The sequence below is a fragment of the Maylandia zebra genome, linkage group LG4 (assembly GCF_041146795.1).
Source record: "Maylandia zebra isolate NMK-2024a linkage group LG4, Mzebra_GT3a, whole genome shotgun sequence".
In the NCBI taxonomy this organism is placed as follows: domain Eukaryota; kingdom Metazoa; phylum Chordata; class Actinopteri; order Cichliformes; family Cichlidae; genus Maylandia; species Maylandia zebra.
This window is the reverse complement of record NC_135170.1, coordinates 17,339,293-17,357,861: the sequence shown is the minus strand read 5'-3', so window position 1 is coordinate 17,357,861 and position 18,569 is coordinate 17,339,293. Positions and strand designations below refer to the sequence as shown.

The 18,569-nt window shown below is 39.8% G+C and overlaps 1 protein-coding gene across 2 annotated transcripts; it reads left to right on the top strand.

The window, feature by feature from the left end:
- The first annotated feature begins 5 nt into the window (after positions 1-5).
- sez6l2 (seizure related 6 homolog (mouse)-like 2) lies at positions 6-18,420 on the top strand. 2 transcript variants are annotated; one of them, XM_023155606.3, is made up of 19 exons: positions 6-181; positions 922-989; positions 1,177-1,305; positions 1,404-1,619; positions 5,322-5,455; positions 5,770-5,962; positions 7,061-7,246; positions 7,366-7,549; positions 8,635-8,798; positions 10,689-10,883; positions 12,275-12,413; positions 13,840-14,036; positions 14,359-14,553; positions 15,434-15,628; positions 15,746-15,937; positions 16,111-16,152; positions 16,379-16,496; positions 16,621-16,732; positions 17,139-18,420. In XM_023155606.3, exons 2-19 carry the CDS (start codon positions 935-937, stop codon positions 17,166-17,168), a joined length of 2,676 nt encoding a protein of 891 aa, XP_023011374.1. In that variant the 5' UTR covers positions 6-181; positions 922-934; the 3' UTR covers positions 17,169-18,420. The 2 variants fall into 2 exon arrangements, with proteins under 2 accessions (XP_023011374.1, XP_004573751.1); XM_004573694.5 differs by having other exon boundaries at positions 7-181; positions 16,114-16,152.
- The last annotated feature ends 149 nt before the right edge of the window (positions 18,421-18,569 follow it).

The window sequence follows — 18,569 nt, the reverse complement described above, 5'->3', positions numbered from 1 at the left end:
TTCGCCGCTAGGGTGCACCTGGCGCTTCAACGCAAATGCCCTCACATCATAGCCGAATGCGTCAACCACACGGTAACCAGCCAGGGGCATCTCACCAGCGCAAAGCCCGCCGTATTTCGGCCTAAAGCAACAGGATACTTGCCAGGATAAAGAATACTTAAACGCCGCCTGGAAGACAAAGGTAAGTGGTAGGCACGTTTAAGCGCTGCTGAGATGGTTGCTGGTCTCACGGTAGCGATGACTGGTGTCAAAAATCGTCCTCCGCACAAAAGAGGGCCGAGGGAGGTGCGAGAGAAGCTGCCTCGCAGAGCCCCATCATTTTGTCACACACCAAGCTGGCATTTTCACCGAAGGAAACGCCTCGAATAGCAAGAGGAGGTTATTTTTTTTCCTTTTTTCCTCTTTTTTTCACACATTGCTGTGAGCAGGTATCATGTTCAAATTGGGCAAGCAGCGATCACAGGCTCGCTCGCTTTTTTGGAATAGCGCATTTTCGGCATGTTGTTGCAGATTTGAATGAGAAAATGCAGAGGGAAGGCTGAATATTTAACCTTATACCTTGTGCGACGTGTGGGCCTACCTGGTTTATTTCTTCTCCACATCAACACCTGTAACAACAGCCTTTAATAAATAGACATTTACGCTTCTACGCTTTATAAAACGAAATGGCTTTTGAGATGAGATTTTACGGTATCGCGGTGATGTTCCGATCCGAGTGGCCTGTGATGTAAACATGTGCTGAATTGCGACCGAATTTGCTGTGATTAACAATTTGTTATTCATTACCACTCCTGCGGAATAAGCCTCCTGCAGCCATCATAAGCTAATAATAATCATTACAGTAACCTACAAAATGCAGCCGCCTAATTACATGATCACATGACAGTTTACTAATCGATCCGTTCATTTTAACCTTCCCAGGTCATCCATAACCATGGGGTTCACTCGCCTTGTGACGCTGTCTGTCACAGTGATCCACCTAGTTTCAGGTAACAGTCTATGTTTGTGTGTGTATGTGGTCTTAAATGTGTGTTGTTACAGCAGACACATGGTGGACTGAGATATTTTATTTCTTGCATATTTAGGAAAAATAATGTCTTTTCTCCCTTTTGCTGTAAATAGCAGCAGCAGCAACAACAACAACAAGAACAAAAACTAACTTTGTGCCTCTTCCAGGGATGAGCTTTATGACTCCTGAGCCTGATACACCCCCAACATCCCCCCCAGACTCCTACCCACTGGGCGACATGATCCATGCTGCCCTGCAGAGTAAGGAATACTTGGGACGTGCTTCTGCAGACACAGGTACACTAATAATGCTCTTTATATAGTTTAATTAATGCAGCTATAGTAATTGTACATTGGAAATGACACACATTTAATCAAACTCTTGGACTCTGCAGGTACCACCACCAATCCGACTCAGGCTGCACCCAGGATGGGGCAGACTGAGTCAACAGCCACTGCCATGTCACCAGGGCTGCTGACAACAGCTTTAAGCTCCTCTTCAGCTGCTAGCCAAAAGGGATCGAGGAATACCATGTCCCCGCTACCCATAGAGGAGGAGACAACTACCACTCTGATTACCACAACCACCATAACCACAATGCACATGCCAGGTAATTGTGTTTTCCCATCTTCCCTCCCCTGAGTCTTGTTTGTTTTGCAATGTGATGATCCACAGCAACTGCAAGTTTCTACTGAATCCAATCACAACTTCAACTTCCCTGCTTCACTTTCAAGAAGATTTTGCCACACAAGGTAAATGTAAATATACTTTTTGTTTTTTTAAACAGTCTTTAGTGACTCAATGTTCATGCTTAAACTTTTGCATTTAACTAATGATAATGTAAAGTAATGCTATGACACATATTCAGATCCACAGATTTTTTTATATATAAGGAATTTTAGCTTAGTGCTAAAGAGAGAATATTTTTCCATTTTCAGTAACAATAGAAGTGCAGTCAGTGCAGACATCTGTGCATGTTTGTGGTCTAATTCCTGCAGCAATACTGTGCTTCCTTTGTTTCTACATTTCAGGATTCGTGACACAAAGGAATGAGTGTATACACTGAATACTTGAGAAGAGGCTGATGAAGTGTACTCCTACTTACCTGTTTGATGTTGAGAGTGGGACCACCTGTTGTCTCTGTCGCTCTTCAGTAATCCCAAAGCAAAGCAAAAACAGATTGGTTTACCAGCCCAGATTGTTTTCAGACGGGGTTTTTTAGCCAGATCTATCAATAATATGCCTTCCAAGGGCTTGTGTATCTTTGTATCTGATGGTTAGTATAGGAATGAATGACAGTGAAGAAAAGCTGGATAAACAGGCTGTTCATCCTCTGTCTCAAAATCTGAAGAGATGCTCTTAGCCTGTTCCTAATTGAATCCTGGACAAAGATTTTCCTCCACTTAGCTCCTTTTTTGATGTGCACTGATGATTCAAACTAATAAAAAAATAAGCTTGAATATTGTAAAAAGGCACTCAGGTTTAAAAATAAAATCAAAATGCCTTTATTTTGAAGTAAGGAAGGTAGATTTAGGCTTAAATTTAGCTTTATTTTGCACAGGGAATGCCTTGACTTTTTTATTTTATTTAAGCACCTCAAATAGAAATGGGTTGAATCCAGGAAGTGCCCCTTCTCAAAAAAAACATTTTTAAAGCTCATGTAATATTTATTATAATTATGTCATTCACAGAGGATAACAGAGACCTTGTTGACTGGATCTGTGATTCTTTGAAAAAAAATAAGATGTGAAACCTGCACACTGCAGTGTCACAGCTTCTCTATTCTGACACAAAGGCAAATAACACTCAGCCTGAGCAAATAAACTGTAAGCGTAATGTAGCAAACATAGAGCAACTCAGTGTGAAGGAGCATACATGATATTTTAGCTGATTTCCATTCTTTTTTTGCGGCTCACAGGGAACTTCCCAGACAAGCCTCATTGAGACTTACACGCAAAATAAACTTAGTGGCTCCTTAGTGGTTTACACAGTTGCCAGAAAAGTGAAAGAGCCACAGTTTGATGCTTAGGAGTCACAAGTCCTTTGGGCTGTATCAGGAAAGGCAGCTGATGTAAAAATCTGCCAAATATCTGCTCTCTATGGTGAACCCTTGTGAATAAGGGAGCAGCTGAAAGTAGCTTAACATTTTAATTTTAGTTTTGTTTAATAACTCCACAAAAACAGTTTATGCTTAGCAAGTCAGTTTAATTACACTGGAAAAAAAAACCCTCTAAATGTTTACGTCGGTACAAAGTACTTTGAGAATTATTCTTTATAGTATACAAAGGGGACTTGCATCTAGAAGGAGGTTATTGGTGTTGACTGTGTTCCCTGTAACCAGACTAGTGTTAATAATGAAGTCTAATTCTATTGTTTATCTTCTCATTGTTGATGCAAAAAATAAATAAATGCAATAAAAAGTAATTGGTGAGCATGGAAATAACTGAAAAAAGCAACCGTGAACCTTGAAATACTGGTAACAGCACCTGTAAGAAATCGTTGTCTCATGGCAAGCATGCTGATACAGGATGGTGAAGAGTGCACCAACATCCTGTGCAAATGATAGTCAGAAATGCACTTCTGTGGGCTCCGGTGCCCGTGAGACTCTTATTGGAGATGGATGAGATTCATACAGCAACAGCACAAACAAGAGTTTGGAAATTTGAATGAGCTGAAGGAGGGAGGTCAGCTGATTTACACCATATGTGGGAAGAGAAATGTCACAGAAGATGAACAATCTGTGAGACGTGTGTGTTTTTGTGTGTGTGAAAGACACAAAGAGAGAGTGTGTTTGTCACCTGCTTCCTCTCGGGGTTTTATTGGGTCTTTAGTGTTAATTGGGATTTCAGCCTTCTGTCAAACATCTCTCGAGGAGCCTGGCAAAGGTGTCAAACATGTTCATTGCTTATTGCAACATTATCGCACATTTGAGCTTTCTGGGTAATGGGCTTATTTGCTTTCTGGTGTTGGCGAGTAATTGGAGATGTTTCAGTTTTAGAATAAATGTTACTAAGAAAAATATATGATTACATTCAAAAGGGGCTCCATTTGAATGTGCATAGCTGTAATTAACCTGAGTATGCCATCCCTGCAAACAGTCGACAAATCAGGTTGCTGTATAGTCCGACGGGAATACCTTTTAGTGGGCTTCAGCTGCCGCCTACAACTTTCCTGCTCAGTTCGAAACATTTGTCAGAAAAGTAATCAAAGAGTAACTAAATTAAATAAGTCACTGTAATAATTAGATTCATTTTTAAATGAATCACTATTATTTGCACTTTAAACTAGTAATTTGTAACGCATGTATTTCAGAAGTGACCTTCCCAAAACCGTCGCTTTCTTGCTAAGAGTTGAGAATCACATTACATTAAGTGTGAGGCTACATAAGGATGGCTGCATTAAACAAGGTGCCAAAAACCACATGCCGTCTTTTTAGTGGGGTTTTTAAAGTCCTTTACCCAGCGAGCAACCCCTTCTTTGTTTCTGTTCAGTCTTTGCCAAATAGATTGTGAAGCCTGTTTCCTCCCCAGAGATCATTTCTGTGTAAGTGGTCGTCAGTAATTTGATTTTACTGATGCGTAGCAGCGGTTTTTGTCAGTCAATAAAATTATTTAAGCCAAGGGAAACCAGCATATTATGTGTCACCCAAGCCAGTGCTTCACTGCATTTGTTATTAATGTCAGTTAATATTTACTAAACCAGCTGATGTACTGTTGCTGATAACTTGCACCACCTTATCATCCATTTCGCCTACTTTCAGACTCACATTTTACATCTTAAGAAGAGGAGTATTTTCCCTTTGTGTGGGATTAAAGTGCTTTTGTAATCACCTTTTACCAAATTAGAAATTTAATTTTCATTAAAGCAGACCCTTGCAATCATAAACACCCAGCACCACATTTATAAACTAAGCAATCCCGTTGGTCTCTGCACACATTTAAATTTTTATTGATAACCATATGGCTGCTCATTTCAGGCATCGGAGTTGCAGTTTGATAAAAGATCTTAAGATGCTGGAACTTCTCTCATTTTCACTTACAGAAGTCACTCTGCAGTTCTCCTCCAAAACGCAGGTTACTGGAGTGCAACAAGGTCGCATCTAGACTCTATCAGGCTAATCAGTCGACACACACTGCATCCTCTGGGATACTGACAATAAGTCATGATCAAAGAATGCTTTCACTAGCTGTGAAGATACCAGTTGAGAAAGAAAATGCAGATAGTATAAAACCTGTATATAAGTTTGCTACAGCTTTTCTGAATCATAGACTTTTCCTACTTCTTCACCTGCTCTGTCCCTCTTGTTTTACAGTTCAATGCAACGCTACTTTATTAGCCATGGAGGATGTTGTTGAGTCTCCAGATCCCACAACATCTTCATCTTATTCCCCCTTGGAGTGCACCTACAGCATTACTGTGTACGCAGGTTACGGAGTGGAAATTCAGGTAATGTGCATTAAAATTCATAAACATCTTAACCAGCTATTTTTAAGCAGTTTATTGTAAAAAAAAAAAAAAAAAAAAAAGCCCAACATGCTGCTGTTGATAAATTTGTCAGAAAGTGTTTGTTATGTTTAATTTAGACTCCATGACTCAGCTTTTCTTTTTGTAAGTGCAACATTTGCAAACATTGTACAGACAATCGTGAGTTAGTTTAGGTTGTATAGTATGTCAGCAGATTCACTTCATGAGCTGCTAAGCTACCAGGAAAGTTTATATAACGACAGCAGACAAAAGAGGTGTCCTCTTTTTTCCCCCAGGTGAGAAAGGCTAACCTTTCCAAGGATGAGTCTCTAACAATCATGGGATACGGCAGATCAGGACCAGAGCTGTTAGCCAATGAGACCCTGATGAAACAGGGTCAGGTGATTCGTAGTACAACCAATCAGGTTTACATCCACTATCGCAGTCTGCGTCAGACCAACCATGGCATGTTCAGCCTCCACTATCAAGGTAACTCAACCTCTTTCATAAGATAAGCAGAACATTTTTATTTCTTTCTATCTACCTTTATTTAGTAACATTAATGTGGTAAAGTGTTATGTGGCTGGAATAAAAAGCTTCATAAATACACAGTGAAACCACAGAAGCATGGTAGATGTTTCTCTCACTTTAATTTGCAGGTTTTAATTTAGTCACTGTCCTTTGAGTTTTAAAATGAGAATGTCTCACCTGCACATTTTCATGTGCATCGCTTATTCTCTAAAGCCTGCCTTGTTTAGCCAGGAAACTCTGAGCTTTACGCTTTTGATTAAAATGAATGAAAAGATTCAAGGTGAATACCAAGTGTCAGTGGCATCTTGTTAAAAGCAACACCAGTGATGATAGCTGATAATTGTGCAGGTGACGAGACAGCCACCTGCTCAGTCGCGCCACCTTGGACATCTCTGTCTGTTTCTGTTTCTATTCTGCTACGTGATGATGATAGCATAACAGATATCTGAGGACTTAAAGATCACCACCTGATGGACGACTTATTAGAATGTGTTTGGAGTAAATGGAAGAAGAAAATTATGAATATGAGATGTGCAGAGCGTACACAGTAGAAGTAAAAGAATAAAGACAGTATAGAGGAAAAAGATCTGCATTACATGTTTAGCTAACTGGTTTGGACATACGCAGTGGACATATTGGTAGGGTAGGGATAGCTCAGTAGATAGAGTGATCGCCCCATAATCGGAAGGTCGGGTGTTCTAATCCACCGAACGGCTACCCTGAGGTACGCCTGAGCAAGGTACCGTCCCTACACACTGCTCCCCTGCTTAGTGGCTGCCCACTACTTCACCGAGTGAATGGGTCAAATGCAGAGAAAAACAAGTAATTTCCCCACGGGTATCGATAAAGTATAGATTATTATTATTATTGGACAAAGATGATGGAGATTAAGATGGAGCTGCGAGGGAGGAGGAAAAGAGGAAGATTTAATGTAGTGGAGGAGGACATGCAGACAGTTGGTGTGACAGAGTAGGATGCTAGGGATAGGGTGAGATGGAGGAAGAGGAACTGCTGTGGCGACCCCTAAAGAGTTTAACTGTTAACCTTCATCAACAGCCTTCCTGCTGTCCTGCCCATTCCCAATGTCTCCTGAGGGCGGTGGAGTGACAGTGACAGACATCCATCCTGGAGGTCAGGCACACTTCCACTGTGATCCAGGTTTTCAAGTCCGCGGGCATGAGGTGGCGACCTGTGTTAACATGACGCAGCCACGCTGGAGCACTCCTGAGCCTCAGTGTGTTGGTTAGTGAACTGACTCAGACTTCTTTTAAATTTCCCACTGCCTCATCTTCTTTGCTAACTCTGTTGGTTTAAACCTGGTCAGCTTTGAGTTCATTTAAATGGATTTCATTTTCTCTCAGCCGTGTCTTGCGGAGGGTGGATTCGTAATGCGACTGTGGGACGGATACTGTCCCCACCGCCTCCATCAGTAAGCAACCACAGCAATGGAAATAATCTGAGCTGTCACTGGTTAATAGAAGCCAAAGAGGGACACAGACTCCACCTACACTTTGAGAGAATTGCACTGGATGAAGATGATGATAAGTAAGCCTGCGTTTTAACCACTTCACATATCGCAGAGTATGACATGAAGAATGCCCTCTGATTTAAAAAGATCACTGAGTACAACACTGATAACAAGTTTTTCTTTTTTCTTTTTACATTTTTGTGTTTAGCATTTGTTTTTCTCCAATATCAATTGTAGGAGTAAACTACCAACTGTGCTTTGTATCTAGCTTCATATTTTTTTCGAGGATTCAATTATACTGGCTTTCTCATAGTTACAAACACTCCTTATTGTTTATTTTACGCTGGCCATTTGTGTAGCCTTTAAGTTCGTCCTCTGTTTGAAACAAGCTCCTGTCTCTGTAAAAGCCCACTTTCTCTTGATTTGTTTGTCTCTCTTCATGCTTCTGCAAACAAAATCCTTTGCTTGCCATTACCATATAGAGTATCAAAGAAACACTGGAAACCAATGTTTTATGCAGTCTAAAGCCTGAGCTTTGGAATCACGAGGATTCATTTTGCATTCACTGGTATCATTATTTGAAACTTTGGCCCTGTTTAATATGAGCATCCAGCACTGTAACAGTATGTGTGTGGCAGAAAATAAAATCAGCAGGTTCACTTTAATATTCAGTTGCTATTTTAAGTCATAGATAAAGCTCCCGGATTCATACAATAATAATTTAAAAAAAACTTTTTAGAAATTTGCTATTTTCCCTTTTATTTTGCCTACGCTTGTTCTCTGAAGGTCATTCATCCATCCATCTCTCCATCCATCAATCCATCCGTTTTTCTATCTGATTCAGGGTCACAGGGGGTTAGCTGTCATAGAGCGAGTGGCAGGGCGCCATGGAGAGGTCGACAGTCGATCACAGGGCTAACACAGAGATAGACAGCAGTTCAGTCACCAGGCGGACTAATGTGCATGTGCTTGCATTGTGAGAGAAGATTTATATGTTTAGAGATAATTTTTAAAATCTCTCAAAATACTAGGCAAAGTCTCTCGCAGCACACTTTCACTTTGCAATAAAAAAGTAGCCAAAGCAAAAGACTTGTTCAGCCGCCTTCAGCCTGTGCACATTCCTGCTAACCTTTGTGGCGTCTTTGTGGCTCGTTGCTTTCAGGTTAATTGTGCGCAGTGGAAACACTTCCCTGGCTCCGACGCTTTTTGACTCAGATATGGATGACGTCCCAGAACGTGGGTTGCTGAGCGAGAGCTCCACACTGTACCTGGAGCTCACAGCTGATTCTTCTTCCATCCCTTTGCTGCTGGCGCTGCGATATGAGGGTGAGCAGAGAGAGCCTGCATCCTTTTTGCTTACATTTAGAGCTGGGCGATAGAACGATAACGATATGTATCGCGATATAACTTTTACTCGATAGAGAAATTAAGCTATCGCGATAGACCTCGCCGCTCTTGTCCTCTTAAAAAAAAAAAAAAAGGTCAGCCAATCCAAATTAAGTAGCGCAGAGCCGAACCAATCACAGCCGCAGCGTCACGTCGCGTGACTTGTTACGTACATCACAAGTGCCAAGCCGCACGTGTGTTTGTTTGGGAAGCAGCCAGCGCGTAATGGAGGAAATGAGTGTGCCGACTAGAAAAATCAACCGAGCGTGACCGAAGAGAAAACAGATGATGGTTCCAACGCCGGAGAGATTGTCGAACGGAAGAGCCATAGAAGTTCCGTAGTGTGAAGGTATTTCGGCTATTTCAAGTCTGACAAAAAACAGAGTAGCGTGCACTGTAAATTGTGCCGAAAGCAAGTCTGGAAATACAATAAACTGGTGCATGCGTCACACTGTGCGCTGCGTTATTGTTTCGGTGAAATGAATTTCTACAATACTGTTAATTGTACTCTCTGCAGTGTTTAAATGCTTACATATACACACAGTTACTGTCCGTCCACACATACGACTCTGTTCTGCTTCTATGCCCCAGCTTTGTTTACTTTTTCCCACCGAGGCTTCTAGACTTCTGATTAGCCAACATTTCTGCACGGTTAGGAATCTAGCGCCACCTGCTGCTTTGGCATGTTCATAGCAGCGTTTTCCTTCATTTCTGCCTTTATGTGTGGACGGGATTATTTTTTAAAACGTAAACGGAAAATCTCCGTTTTCAAAAATACCCGTGTACGTGTGGACGTAGCCTCAGTCTCTGACTGGAAGCGCTAATTCGTCATTCGGCTTTTGTCAGACTAAAGTAACTGTTTGAAAAGCTCAGCTATACAACAAGGAGAGATTGAGAATTTCCTTTTAGTTCTCAGTTTATTTGATATTGACAAAAGTTAGCCAGTTTTGTCTGTTCTTCTGTAAAACAAACTAAGATTTATTTTTAGAATTAATATTTTGTTTCTAAGTGGAATTGACAATTTACTCTGTTTCGTTTGTTCTATTTTGAAATTTAAACGCTTTAGCGGCTGCCTTTTGTGTAGTTTGCAATATTTGCCTTTATTTATCTGAAAAAGTCTCATGTTCCTTAAGTACATCTACCCTGTTGAACTTATTATGGGAAATAAATATTTAAATAAAAACAAGCTGCTGATTATTTCACATTTTACTTGTGAGCAACGGCACATTTAAATCTTACAAATATAGTTATTTGGCTTATATCGTGATAGATATCGTTATCGCCTGAAATGAAAAAAACATATCGTGATATGAAAAAATCTCATATCGCCCAGCTCTACTTACATTAGGTATTTCCCGGGTTCAGCAAAACAAAAAGATGGTAGCAGAGTAGAGCATCCTTCTGACCCAATTTCTGTGAAATATATGGTACACAGGTCAGCATTGTGCCTGAGAAAAAAGCCAGAAATCATGCAAATGGATTCTTGGAGATTTTGTTAAATCTCAGTAAAGCCTTTCCCTTGTTAATTATTGATAATTCAGGAAAGACATGCATAATGAGCCACATGAATGCTTAGTCTGCCCACGTTTCAGTGGGATTTACTTTAAGGCTTTGAAGCGGCTCAGTGCTGAAACTCTTAGCCTTTTACACCTGGGCTTTTTTCTAGCCAAGATTTGAAACTGAAAAGTTCCCCAATAAATCAAATGAGGATGGCTGCTTAATTTTATCTAGAAGGAGAACAGCTCCCTGAATATCAAATGCCATGACGAGGAAAAACTGATCTTTATAAATGTGCACACGTGGTTTACTTTTTCCTTCGTCCTTTTTAAGCTTTCGATGATGAGCACTGCTGGGAGCCCTACATGCCTCATGGAAACTTCAGCAGCAGTGACATCACGTATCAGCTGGGAACCACCGTCACCTTCACCTGTTCTCCAGGCTTTGTCATGGAACAAGGTTCAGGGACCATTGAGTGCGTCGATCCCAGTAACCCTCACTGGAATGACAGCGAACCTGTGTGCAGAGGTACGTTTAAGGATTCATCGGTTTCATGTTGCAAGAGAAGATGGTAATGTTGACACTGTTTACTGATTTTCAGTATAATAATATTAAACCTTTCATACTGTAAAGCATCTTTCGAAACAAAAATATAAACTTTACTTATTGTTGTTTATTTCTTATTTAGCGTGACGTAAGAAAATGTTTTTTGATTCATTGATAGTTAGGGCGAGTTGTGCAGAGATAAGCGTCTGAAGCTTTGAGATGTCATGTGTAGCCACATTGACTGTGTCATCTGCTGATCTGCCAGCATGCTGTGAAAACTGAGATTTAAAACTGGCAGAGATTTTGCACCGGGTCAGGGACTGGCTGAAAACACAGGTGCCAGAGTTTTATCTAAGCGTTAACGTGACATATTCTGAAAGCCAAATGCTGTGTTTTATTTCTGCTTACAGAAACCAAGAAGTAGGTTGTATAAATATTGATCCAGAAAGGTGAAATAGGAAATGTCAGGAGATTGGCATCCATGTGCCTGTTATAAAGTTATGGTTGTTTAGTCCAGGTCTTCATATCCTTGTTTTTCGCTCACTGAATTAGATTTGCAAATGTAGACTTACCATCCTGTATGTGTGTGTGAAGGATGGTAAGTCTCATTCTGCATCTTCTTTTTTTTATCACATTTATTGAACGAAAGCTTGGACTCCCTCCATAACTATAGTTGGACGTGTGTCTGTGCAGCAACACAGTTTAATGCCTCGGATTTGGTGAAGCTAGTGCTGGCATTTTACGTGAAGCCAGCACTAGCACAAACTGAGCGTTTTCTTACAGGGGAAATGGTAGAACTGCACTCCATCATGGAGTCGTTCACACACTCGCCTAAAACGCTGCATGTTTTCAATTTGGGAGGAGACAGATCCCTTTGTGGTTGTGTCAGAAACAATATTGCGGTATCCGGTGCCTTGCAAATCAAATATGTGGAGATACCCAGAGTGAGGGAGCAGCTGAAAGCAGCTTTACACTGAAATAGAAGTGCTGCTGAGTAGCCACTTCCCTACTGACATACTTTCTGAACTGTTTGTATTACATTTGTAGTTGCTGTGAAGTAATGAGGTAATAGTGTCAAAGCCATCATTCCTTAAAAGACTGAAAGTAAGCTAATGACAGTTTGCATTAAGCCTTCTTATAATAGTATGTGTAGTGAACAAAATGATTACAAAAGCATGTGCTTAGCCTGCTTCTGCAAATGTTTTTTAAAGTTTAATTTTATTTCTTTTCCTTTCTCCAAATTAATATTTCGTGTCTTCTCAATTTCCTTTTTATTTCTTTAATGTCTACTTTTCCTTGCTACAATTTAATCATTCTCTGTCTCCCAGTCTGCATCCTCACCTCAGTTTCTCTCCTTTGTTCTGCCCCATAAGCTTTGTGCGGAGGGGAGTTGACCGAGCCCTCTGGAACCATCCTGTCTCCTGATTGGCCCCAGAGCTACTCCAAGGGCTTAGACTGTGTGTGGCAAATCCATGGTAACGAGGAGAAACGCATTGAACTGGATGTCCAGATGTGAGTGATTAATTTGTGTCTCTTTTTAGTATTTGGAATGCATTTTAAAAATAAATTAGACCGCATGATGCTTTATGTACTATAGAGTTTAATTATTCAATATTTTAAAAATGTCCACCCAATCTCAGGCAGGTTAGTATCTTCAATCTTAGATGTTTTAAACTTCTAGATTAGCTTCTAATTATTTACAGTATATAAAAATCTCCACATGCTGTTGAACTATGTCTCCGAGACATATTTTTTTCAGTAAAAGAAAATATAGACATCCATTCATCTGCTTCTTATAAACACTATATCTCAGGAACATCAGGGGGGGATTTCTTTGACATTTTTAAATAATAGATACTAAAACACAGTCACTCTTAAACAATGTGTACAGCAGCAGGATATGTTGTTTGACAGGCGTTTCATTAAAAATGCCCCAAAAGGCACCAGCTATTGGCTACAGCTGCTCGTGTCAGCACACCTGTCAGTCAAAGCAGCTGCGCCCCTAACTTTAAGCTTTAGTAGTCTATCCACAGAGGCCAAAATGCTGTTTAGCTGAACATTTGAACATGGGAATCACTGGGAAATGACTCATATTTTGGAGTCACCCTCAGGTGAGAAGTCGAAAATAAAACCAGCTTCTGCAGTGACTTTATTTTTTTAGCCTTAGAGGCTGCTGCTTGGGTGCACCCTGGACATGTCCCTAATCCATCACAGGGCTGGCACAGAGAGGCAGCCACACACACTCATATCCACATATAAGGCCCATTAAGAATTAGCTGTTAACTGCAGTTAACTAACTGCTTGAGGAAACCAGAGTACCTGAAGGAAACCTACATGAGCACAGGGACAGAAAGACTCCATTTTATAATTAAATCAAATCAAATCAAATTTATTTATATAACCTTATATCACAAATCAAAGAATTGCTTCAGGAGGCTTCACAGTCCATACAGCAAACAGCGTCCTCTTTCCCTAGGCTCTTAACTCAGATGAGGAACAACTCCAATTATTCTTCATACTGGAATCATTAATATGAACTGTACCTTGGTGTGTTGGCTCAGGCACACAAGCACAAAGCGGTAATTGTAGTTTAATAAATGTGCTTAATTTAATTTCTCCCTTAAAGTAATAGAGTTACAGCACACAGCACACTGAACTGACAATAAATTAAATGAGTATTAGAGAAAAATCATTTAATCAGCATCAAATTCACGTCACGAATGTCCCACAGGTCTTGGTTTTCTACTGTTGTCTTTAATCATGATCATGTTTATATTTTAATTCAAGTTACACTTTGTATCCATGGTACATGTGAAAATTGTTTTAAAACATTAAAAATAAAGCAGCAAACAAACAAGAAAAAACATATGTATTAGAAAAAAGAATACAACACATAAAAAAGCTTATTTCTCCTGTTATTCTTCTCTTCACTCCATAGTTTAAATATCCGTCACACTGATGTGCTGACCATTTTTGATGGGCGTGATCTCACGTCCCACGTGATCGGCCAGTACCTGGGGTCCAAAGAGCGTTTCCAGGTTGTTTCAGGGGGGTCTGAGGTTGCCATCCAGTTTCAGAGCGATCTGGACGACTCCAGCTTCATCCTGAGTCAGGGATTCCTCATTCATTATCGTGGTAAGTGCACTAATTGATGAGAGGGTCAATATGAAGAGCTGGTTCTGCCAGAGGTGTCTTCCTGTTAAAGGGGAGTTTTTTATTCCCACTGTTGCCAAGTGCTTGCTTACAAGCAGTCATCTAGTTGGATTATTGTGGGGTCTTTACCTTACAATTAAAAGCACCTTGAGGTGAGTGTTGTTGTGATTTGGTTCTGTATAAATAAAACTGAATTGAGTTGAACTGAGTTGAATTGAATGAGGGCTGCTGCCAGCAGGAAACAGATTTCAAACAGCTGCTTTTGTTTCTGTCACTGAATTGCTCCTCTGTCTGTGTTATGAAGAGGTCGAACCTAATGACACCTGCCCTACCCTTCCTAATATTGAGTTTGGCTGGATCAGCTCATCCCACTCCTCCCCCGTGAGAGGCAGCGTGCTGACCTATCAGTGCCAGCCGGGGTATGACATCAGCGGCTCTGACGTAATCACCTGCCAGTGGGACCTGTCCTGGAGCAGCAGTCCGCCTACCTGCGTTAAGGGTAAGACGAACAGTGTGAAAAAGAGCCAAGCCCTCTGAGGGAGAACCCAGATTATGCAAACTGTTTGTAGTTCATCACTCGCAGAGCATTTCCAGGATTTTCTCTGAAGGTTCTTAAAAGTCCTCTTCCCTTTTCTTCCCTTCTCCTAACAGTTTTCCACTATTGGGGCTCTTTTAATAGTGTAGATGGTTTTAGAAGAACGTTTATCTTTACCAGGGTGTAGTCCTAATTTTATGGAAAAATTCAACATTTTGTAATTCTTAGGAGTTTCTTAGAGGTTAAATAAAAAATAAATAAATAAATTTCCTTTTTTCTTTTTTTTTGTTCCTTTTTTTTGTTGTTGTGTTATTTTTAAGAAATGGTTTGACACTTTGTTACATGTGGTTGTAAGCTTTCACCTGAAGAGTCATATGAAGAGCATGGTAGCTTGAAAGGTTTTGAATGAATTCTGATTTTTTAAAAAGATGTAGAATCATGTTAAAAATCTATTTAAATTTGGCTTATATCCAGAAAGGTCTTCAAGGTCAACTCAGTCATTTATTAGTCAAGATTTGGCAAAACTTAGGAACTATTATTTTTACAATATGGTGTGTATTGTCAACGTATAGAAAGTATACGTTGAATACTTTCTGTACGTTGACAATATTTAAATTAAATATTTAAAATAAGTCACATTTGACCTCTGAGCTCACCTTTAAATTTTACATCTGCTTTGGACTCGAGTTGAGTCCAAAACATGTCATATACTCAAAGAAAGTACTGTCACAAGAAAGAGAATCAGCTGCCTAGTTAGTTAGAAATATACTGTAGCATAGTCATATATAATAACCTCATATTGTTTGTGTCCAGTAGTTTATAAATCTAATTTTGCCCCCTACAGTACAGCAGTGCCCTGACCCAGGAGAGGTGGTAAACGGAGCACGCTCCGTGCGCCCCGAAACAGGCTTTGCCGTTGGTACAGTGGTTCGTTTCTCCTGTAACCAGGGTTATCAGCTGGAAGGTCCCAGCCAAATCTCCTGCTACGGACGAGACACTGGTACCCCCAAATGGAGCGACCGCAGCCCAAAGTGTGTCTGTAAGTGCCCTTCCTGCACTCAGCTGACCTCGTCTGTTTATGAAGCTTATTTCTGCATGTTTTGAATCAGCTGCACGTACGTGACTGTCCTCTGTGTGTTTTGTGTGTCGCGAACAGTAAAATATGACCCATGTCCAAACCCTGGAGTCCCCGACAATGGTTACCAAACTCTTTACAAGCACACCTACCAAGCTGGAGAAACTCTGCGATTCTTCTGTTATGAGGGCTACGAACTTATCGGTGAGGTCATCATCAGCTGTGTTCCCGGTCATCCATCTCAGTGGAACAGCCCGCCGCCCTTTTGCAAAGGTGAAGCTCACCACTATGGATCTTTATTTTAAACGTTGTATTAAGATTAAACTGACTAGATTCAGACTTTATAAATTATTAGTTACCTGCAATTATTTTGTGAACTATATAAAAATATAGCATTGAGCTCCTGAACGTTTAAAAATATGATATTTTATCTCTTTCTTATTTTGAAGTGGCATATGAGGAGCTATTGGATGATCACAAGTTAGAAGGTAATTTGTTTTGTTTTTCTCTCTCTTAAATACATCGTTTAAACATGCTCTTTAAAACAAATACATATGGGATTTTAATTTTAAATGCAATTGCACCTGGTATTTTTTTGATTTGATAAATATAACATATAAATGTGGTGATTTAGCACCTTATTTTTGTTGTGTTTGACAGTTTAGGCTCATAACCAAACCAAAAACTAATGTAACACTTTTGATTGGTGTGCAGTTTCCCAGTCATTCCAGCCATCCCATCAGATCCTGAGTGAGAACATTGCTTTGGCAATAATTCTGCCAATCATCCTGGTCATCCTCCTCATTGGAGGAATTTACATGTACTACACAAAGTAAGTATTTCCACATCTGCAGTGTAGACACTACAACACTGCTTTCCAAATGTTCTCCACCTCAGTTCCTAATGACCTGTGCGCTGAATAGTTCAAGGAGGTGGTTGCATTTTGTCTTTCACAGCATCTGCAGACTAGAATGGAAGCCACACTTCTGGAAGTCTCTTTCTCACACGCACTCCTACAGTCCCATCACAGTCGAGTCAGACTTCAACAACCCCCTTTATGAAGCAGGGGTAAGTACACGGAAGGTGCTGCTTAACATTATTTATTCCACTTGATTTTAATAGAGATCTGACTGAATGACTATTTTATTTGTGCATTCAAGGTGCATGCTCACCAGCCACTTTATTAGGTACAGATGTTCAGCTGCTAGATAACACAAGTATTGAATCAGGTAATCATATTGCAGCACAACTACATTTAGGCAAGCAGACATGGTCAAGAGTACCTGCTGAAGTTAAAGCCGAGCATCACCAAAATAGCTCTGGTCTAATAGAGAGGTGACAGTAACTGAAATAACCACTTATTAAAAGCAAAGTATGCTAAATGTAAGTTGTACCTAATAAAGTGTCCAGTGAGGATATGTCAACACCATATCCAACATTAAAGTTGGTCCTCTGTTTTTTACTTTGACGACAGGATACGCGGGAGTACGAAGTGTCCATTTAGTGGAGAAAGGGTCTTGAAACCACCGAATGATTCAATTCTTTAGGAAGACAAATTCCTCTGTATTATAAGGTCTCACTCCCCCTTTTAAAGTCTGGATTATGTTTCTGTTTTACCATCACTGTAATATCTGGTTTATTCACCTTGGATATGATTTCTTCTGATTTTCTGCACTGATCTGGTGGTCTGCCAAATGTGAGTCCTATTTCATCCTGTATCATTAGGACCGGTGCCTTATAAAGGGTAAGAAATTGTCAACAAAGAAAAACAAAAAAGCGAGAGTAGAGCTGGAGAGCGGGGAAGGGTAAAGGGAAATGGATTTGTCTAGTTAGTAAAAGCAGAATGAGGCCAAACATTAAAGAACTTGGCAATACTTTATTTGTAACAATCAAAAGTTGAGATCATAATACATCCTGTGTTTCTCTTGTATTTTTAAAGCGGTTCGTACATCATTACAGTACAGGGAAAGAATTGTTTGATTTTATCCCGGAAAAAAAGTGATTTTCTCTTCTTTACTTTTTCTTCGTGTGTGCAAAACACTCTCTCTCATACACACGTGCGTGCACACACACACACACAAAATGAATGTAAATATCTGACTTAATAGTGACTGAGGTTTATAAATATATAAGCCTCGTATACAGATATATATACACACACTTATACATGGTGGCGGGAGGTTATATATTTTCATTATATACATATAATGAAAATTCAGTGCCAAAATATAATGTTAAATTATTTAATGTCTCTAAGTGTTTCATCTGTTGTTGAAATAGTGTTTACAAAGGCAGTGTTTATTTTATTCTTCGCTGTTTCTCGAGTGCATCATCACCCGACGCCACACGACATGACGTGTAAGAAAAAGGTGAGGACATGAATGTCATTATGCTTAGAGCATGCACTGATTGTAAATTATATTGCTTATGCTCAATCTTTCCATTACCATTATAGTTACTGACAGCTATCATTGTTATCAAATTTGATGTTGTATGCACTATGTTGATAAAAACAATTACAAATCTGGCTGCTTGCTGTGATGCATTATGTGTTGATTTACAAATGATTGTTTGAAAAGTGAATGTAGTCTCATTCACTGTGCCAAATGAAAGGATCTTGGAGACTGTTTCTGATCTTTGTAGATTTAATTATTCTCTTATCATCAGTAGCATTTCTTTGCTTCATATATGAATACACTCTTTGGAAGGCAGTAAATTATTTGCTGAACTGGAAATAAAGTCTCTGTTGAATGGTGTCAGCTTGTAGAAATGTGCAGTTATTTGCTTGTGATCACAACACATTTACACATACACAAATGTTGAAGTCTATTAATCATATTAGTAAGAAATACAACTTAAGTTTTTAACTGAGAAACACAATATAAAGCTTTCCAATACTTTAGCT